Here is a 5,623-nt window from a genome sequence, read left to right on the forward strand (position 1 = left end):
GTCCCCGGGGCCGCGCGCCGGCCCTCGGCGGGCTGCGGGGCTCCAGACGCCCGGCCCCTCAGCCGCCCGTGGGTCCGACATCTGCAGCCCGCGCCCGCAGCGCCTCTGCCGCCCGCCGCCGGGAGCTCCGGAAACAGCCGAAGGCCGAGCTCCGCCGCGAAGAGCCGAGCGGAGCCCGCGGGCCGGAAGGGCCAGCGAGCCGGCCCCCGCGCCCTCGCGGGAGCTCTGGTCAGCGGAGGCTGGCGACCCGGGCTCGGGGGGCGGGGCAGAGGGGTGTTGTTCAGTTCAGTCAGCTATGGCAGATTTTTAGTCAGTGCTTGAAAGAACAAACAAAACCCGGGGAGGGGGAAGATTCCTTGAGACCTGGCCGGAAGTCGTAGTCTCCATAGAGACGCTGTCGGAAGTTGGAGTTGCTAGGCGGCCTGGGCGCGACGGCTCATCTGCGTCATGGCTGAAGTCCCAGAGGATTACGATTCCCCCTCTGACGAAAACGAAGACCTGAAGACTGAGAGACCGAAACTTCAGTTTCTTCAGATGACCGAAGATATCGAACCAGGCAGCGTGGCAGAGGCAGGCCCAGAGATTCCTGTAGAGATTGACCAAGAGCCACAGCCAGAGATAGAGGAAGAGGCCTTCAAAGAGAAGACACCAGAGAGTGCTAAAGATGTGCCTCCGCACCTAAAACCAACCTGGACCTCCTTGGAAGAGGTTCCCCACAAGTTCAGGATAGACCTTTTCAGCGAGGTTGAGCTAGGGATTCCCCTAGAGGTAAAATCAGAGACTTTTGGACAGATAGAAAGAGAGCTTTTGAAGGATTTGCAAAGCCCTGTGGACAGAAAGCATGAGGAACCAGAGGAGGAAGCCAAACGGGATGTTCCTGAGGATGTACCCATAGAAGAGAGCAAACCAGAAGTTCCAGAGGAGACACTCAGAGAGCAATATGAAAAGACAGGTCTAGAACCTACAGAGCCGACCAAACCAGAATCTCCAAGTGAGAAACCAAGAAAAGCAATTGAAGAGGCAGATCAACAGCCACCAAAGGTGACCACATCAGAGAATCCAGAGGAAATACAAAGTAAGTCACCTACAGAGAAAAGGACAGAGTCACCTGAGCAGGCCAAACCAGAGTTTCCAGAAGAGAAACCAAGTACAGCTACTGAGGAAACACAAGAAAAAACTCCAGAGCCACTAGAAGAGATTGAATCAGAGTTTTCTGAGGAAAAGTCAAGAAAACCAATCGAGGACACAGTTAGAGAGCCATCAGGAAAGACCATACCGGAAGTTCAGGAGGAGACACCAAGTAAGTCAACTTCAGAGAGAGTTCTAGAGCCACCACAGGACACCAAACCAGTAGATAAAAAAGATAAGCAGAAAAAGTCAACCGAGGAGACAGATCGAACACCATCACGGAAGTTCAGATCAGAGGAGACACTAAGAAAGTCAACTGAGGAGAAGGGTCCAGAGCCCCCAGAACAAACTAAAGCAGAGTTTCCAAAGAAAGAACCAGAGAAAACTGAAGAAACAGGTCAAGTGCCACCACAGAAGATCAAACCAGAGGTGCAAGAGAAGACACAAACAGAGCCAACTAGGGAGATAGATTTAGAGTTACTGGATAAAACCAAACAACTACTTAGAAGAGAGACACCTGTAGAACAAGAGAAGACACAAACAGAGCCAACTAGGGAGATAGATTTAGAGTTATTGGATAAAACCAAGCAACTACTTAGAAAAGAGACACCTGTAGAATTTGCCAAGGAAGATAGGCCAGAAGCAATCAAATTTAAACATTCTGTCAACAGGGATGAGGCTGAGTACTCTGACTATCCAACAGGAAAGTTGTTAATAAAAGAAACTAAAGTTTCAAAAGACTATGTATTAGAGCCTCTTCCAATAAGTGATATAGACTCAGTGAATACAGATTATGAGTTTTCTAAAGAACTCCAAAATCTGTTCCAGCTTTCTGATACCAATTATGAGTTCTACTCCTTTTTCTCTGAGTCTCAGAGGGATTTAAGAGAGTCCTGTGGTGAAAAGCAAGATCTGTCCCTAGAGTCAATGAAACTGGTATATAAAGATAGAGACACCCAGCCAGAAAAAAATTCTGATCTACAATTTGAGTATCTTCAATGGAGCCCAGAAAAAGTTGCCACGTGGATTTGCCAGCTAGGCTTCCCTCAATACAAGGTACACAAAAATAACATTTGTGTGTGTATGTTACATACTCTCATTCCTTTACTTCTTATTCCTCTATCCTTACCTGAGATTTTGCATCTTCACTGGAAAAAGTGTAGGACAGGCATGGACGATGGTAGAGGTAACTTGGATTTTAATTTGGGCCTTTGCACTGATATATACATATATTTGTATATTGGGAGAGGAGGGAAAGGTCACATTTGTTTTTCCTGTTCATCACAGTGATTATACTTCTCTACAATCCTTGAATAAAGACTAATTTACATAGGCTTCTTTTCATAGAAATCTGTATTCCTAAAAAGATTTCATCCGTGGTAGATTTTTTTGGTTTGGGGTTTTTTTTTAAGCTTAAAAAAATTATTTTTTGGCTGCACTGGGTCTTCATTGCGGCTCATAAGCTTGGTAACTTCTCTGTGGCATGTGAGATCCCAACTCCCCGACCAGAGATGGAACCTGCATCCATCCCCCACACCAGAAGGCGAACTCCCAACCACTGGATGGACTACCAAGGGAAGTCCCTGAGGTAGACTTTTTGGTACTTTGTTTTTATTAGCAGCTCCCTTAACTTGAACTTGTATTGTTAGTATCTACCCCAAATGTGTTATATGTATTGTGATCACCCACCAGTACTAATTTTTATAGCCAATTAACCAAGACTAGTTTTCTTTTTAAAATGGAGTGAATCCTCTTATTTCACTGCCAAGTATGTTCTTAGGCTACTACAAACAACGCAAGATCTGAAATCTTTGGTACTTCTCTACTTAAAAATGTAGTTCAGGTAAGAAAGAAGCACTGGTTGTATCATACCCCCAAAAAATAAAAATAAGCAGCATTATGAAATTTAATTGAGTTTAAAATATGTAGGATTATTAGGATTATTAAAATTATTTTTTCTCAGTACAGCGCTAGCAACAAACATGATTTCTTTATCCCTCCCTCCTTGCCTCTTTCCTTCTTTCCCTCCTCCCTTTCTCTTTCTTGCTTTTTCTTCCTGTATTTGCCATCCATCTTTTGAGTGATGTTCTCATTGTACCGACAGGAGTGTTTTACCACAAACTTCATCAGTGGCCGAAAACTCATACATGTAAACTGCTCAAACCTCCCTCAGATGGGGATAACAGATTTTGAGGACATGAAGGTGAGTTGTGTATGGTTTCCTGATAGAGCACTGCAGCAGTACTACCATCTATCTCAAACCAACCTCCTTTTATTCCAACCTGGCCTTCGATTTCTGCCAGTGGTATTATCATACTCCCAGTGCCCCAGGCTCAAAGTGGTTGCTTCCACTCTTTCCTTTGATTCCCCACAAAGATCCCAAGAACTATCTCTCCTCCTATAGTATCTGGTTTTCTCCATTCCCACTTGTTCAGACCTTTATCAGACCTTTACTAGAATATACACAACATTCCAGTAGCCTGCTTTTAGCCTCTGTCTATAGTCCCTTTGGGGGCTTTCCAGGTGGTGCTAGTGGTAAAGAATCCACCTGCTAATGCACAAGACACAAGAGACATGGGTTCAGTCCCTGGGTTGGGAAGATCCCTTGGAGGAGGGCATGGCGACCCAGTCCAGGAATCCTGCCAGGAGAATCCCATGGACAGAGGAGCCTGGTGGGCTCACAATAGGATCACAATAGAGTTGGACACAACCGAACCAATGTAGCACAGCACAGGCCCTTTGGATTCAAGGGCCCTGATTTTAGACTGTCACTTTCCAACCATTTACACAGTATTCTCCTCAGAAGCCTTCTTTAGATAGTCTCAACTCCTTAGCTTTACAGTGGTGGGCTTCCCTTGTGGCTCAGATGGTGAAGAATCCTCTAGCAATGAGAGAGACCTGGGTTCAATCCCTGGGTTGGGAAGATTCCCCCGGAGGAGGGCTTGGCAACCCACCCAGTATTCTTGCCTGGAGAATCCCCATGGACAGAGGAGCCTGGCTGGCTACAGTTCATGGGGTTGCAAAGAGTCGGACACAACAGAGTTACTAAGCACACACACAACTCCTTAGCTTAGGATTCAGGATCCTCCACAAGTGTTCTCCCACCACCATGAATCTCCTGCTCCAGCCTCACAGGTCAAGCTCACACCCTCGAAAACCTGTGTCATGCATTCCTCCTCCTACTAATACATCTTTGTTCAGTTCCCCCTCCCCCTGCATGACTACTATGAATCTTAGTCATCCTTCATGACCCCAGCCAATTCTCATCTCCCCAGGAAATTTTTCCCGATCTTCCCAGCCCATGGTAGCCTCACCTCCAAAGCTGTCCTGCATTTTATGTCTCTAATACCCATATGGCACTAAAAAAAAAAAAAAAACAAACCACCATGTGCGTTTTGCTTGTTCTACTCCTTAACTTTGAAACAAGTTAACATTAACCTCTCTGGATCTCAGTTTCCTAAGATCTCTCCAGCACCAACAGTCCATGATTATCTTTGCATAACAGTACCTTCCATGTATAGTGTTTTGTAGTATATAAAACTTCCCATATATAATCTTTTCTAACCTTTGCTTAAATACCTCCCATCTCAACATACCATCTCATTCATTACACTTTTGCCCATAAATGCTCTGCCTTGGTGGTTCTTAATCTTGGATAGGCTTTGGAATCAAGTGAGACTTAAAAAAAAAAAAAAAATTCCTGGGTTCCAGGCTCCAGAGCTTCTGATTCATTAGGTCTCTGGTAGGCCCTGGAATTTGTTCCCTAGGTGACTCCTTTTTTCTTTTCTTTTTCCCCACCCAAGGGGAATTTGGTGAGTTTTATTTATTTTTTGGCCACGCCACATGGCTTGCAGGATCTGAGTTCCCTGGCCAAGTATTAAACCCGAGTTCTCATCAGCAATAGAACAGAGTACTAACCACTGGACTGCCAAGGAGTTTCCCTCTAGGTAACTCTTGATCAGCCCTTAGAACTATATAATTCCATAAGTCATATGATTTAGACAGTAAAAAAATTATCTTTGTTAATATATAAACTCATTTTTCTGACAACAAGATATAAAGAAATCCTTTAAATTGTTAAATACGTATTCCTTGGCAGAAAGTGAAGAGGAACTAAAAAGCCTCTTGATGAGAGTGAAAGAGGAGAGTGAAAAAGTTGGCTTAAAGCTCAACATTCAGAAAACGAAGATCATGGCATCTGGTCCCATCACTTCATGGGAAATAGATGGGGAAACAGTGGAAACAGTGTCAGACTTTATTTTGGGGGGCTCCAAAATCACTGCAGATGGTGACTGCAGCCATGAAATTAAAAGACGCTTACTCCTTGGAAGGAAAGTTATGACCAACCTAGATAGCATATTCAAAAGCAGAGACATTACTTTGCCAACAAAGTCCATCTAGTCAAGGCTATGGTTTTTCCATTGGTCATGTATAGATGTGAGAGTTGGACTGTGAAGAAAGCTGAGCACCAAAGAATTGATGCTTTTGAACTGTG

The 5,623-nt window shown here is 44.6% G+C and overlaps 2 protein-coding genes across 2 annotated transcripts in view; one reads left to right on the top strand and one right to left on the bottom strand.

The window, feature by feature from the left end:
- The window catches only part of TMED8 (transmembrane emp24 protein transport domain containing 8), a 31,302-nt gene extending 31,134 nt beyond the window's left edge, over positions 1-168 (bottom strand). Inside the window, exon 1 of the mRNA XM_010844386.1 lies at positions 1-168. Coding sequence (XP_010842688.1) covers positions 1-81 — 81 coding nt within the window. The 5' untranslated portion in view covers positions 82-168.
- A 77-nt stretch (positions 169-245) lies between these two features.
- SAMD15 (sterile alpha motif domain containing 15) overlaps positions 246-5,623 on the top strand; it is an 11,686-nt gene continuing 6,308 nt past the window's right edge. The window contains exons 1-2 of the mRNA XM_010844387.1: positions 246-2,184; positions 3,233-3,331. Of these exons, the coding sequence (XP_010842689.1) occupies positions 448-2,184; positions 3,233-3,331 (1,836 nt within the window). The 5' untranslated portion in view covers positions 246-447. The remainder of the gene's footprint in view (positions 2,185-3,232; positions 3,332-5,623) is intronic.

This window comes from Bison bison, unplaced genomic scaffold (assembly GCF_000754665.1).
Source record: "Bison bison bison isolate TAMUID 2011002044 unplaced genomic scaffold, Bison_UMD1.0 scf7180017864201, whole genome shotgun sequence".
In the NCBI taxonomy this organism is placed as follows: Eukaryota; Metazoa; Chordata; class Mammalia; order Artiodactyla; family Bovidae; genus Bison; species Bison bison.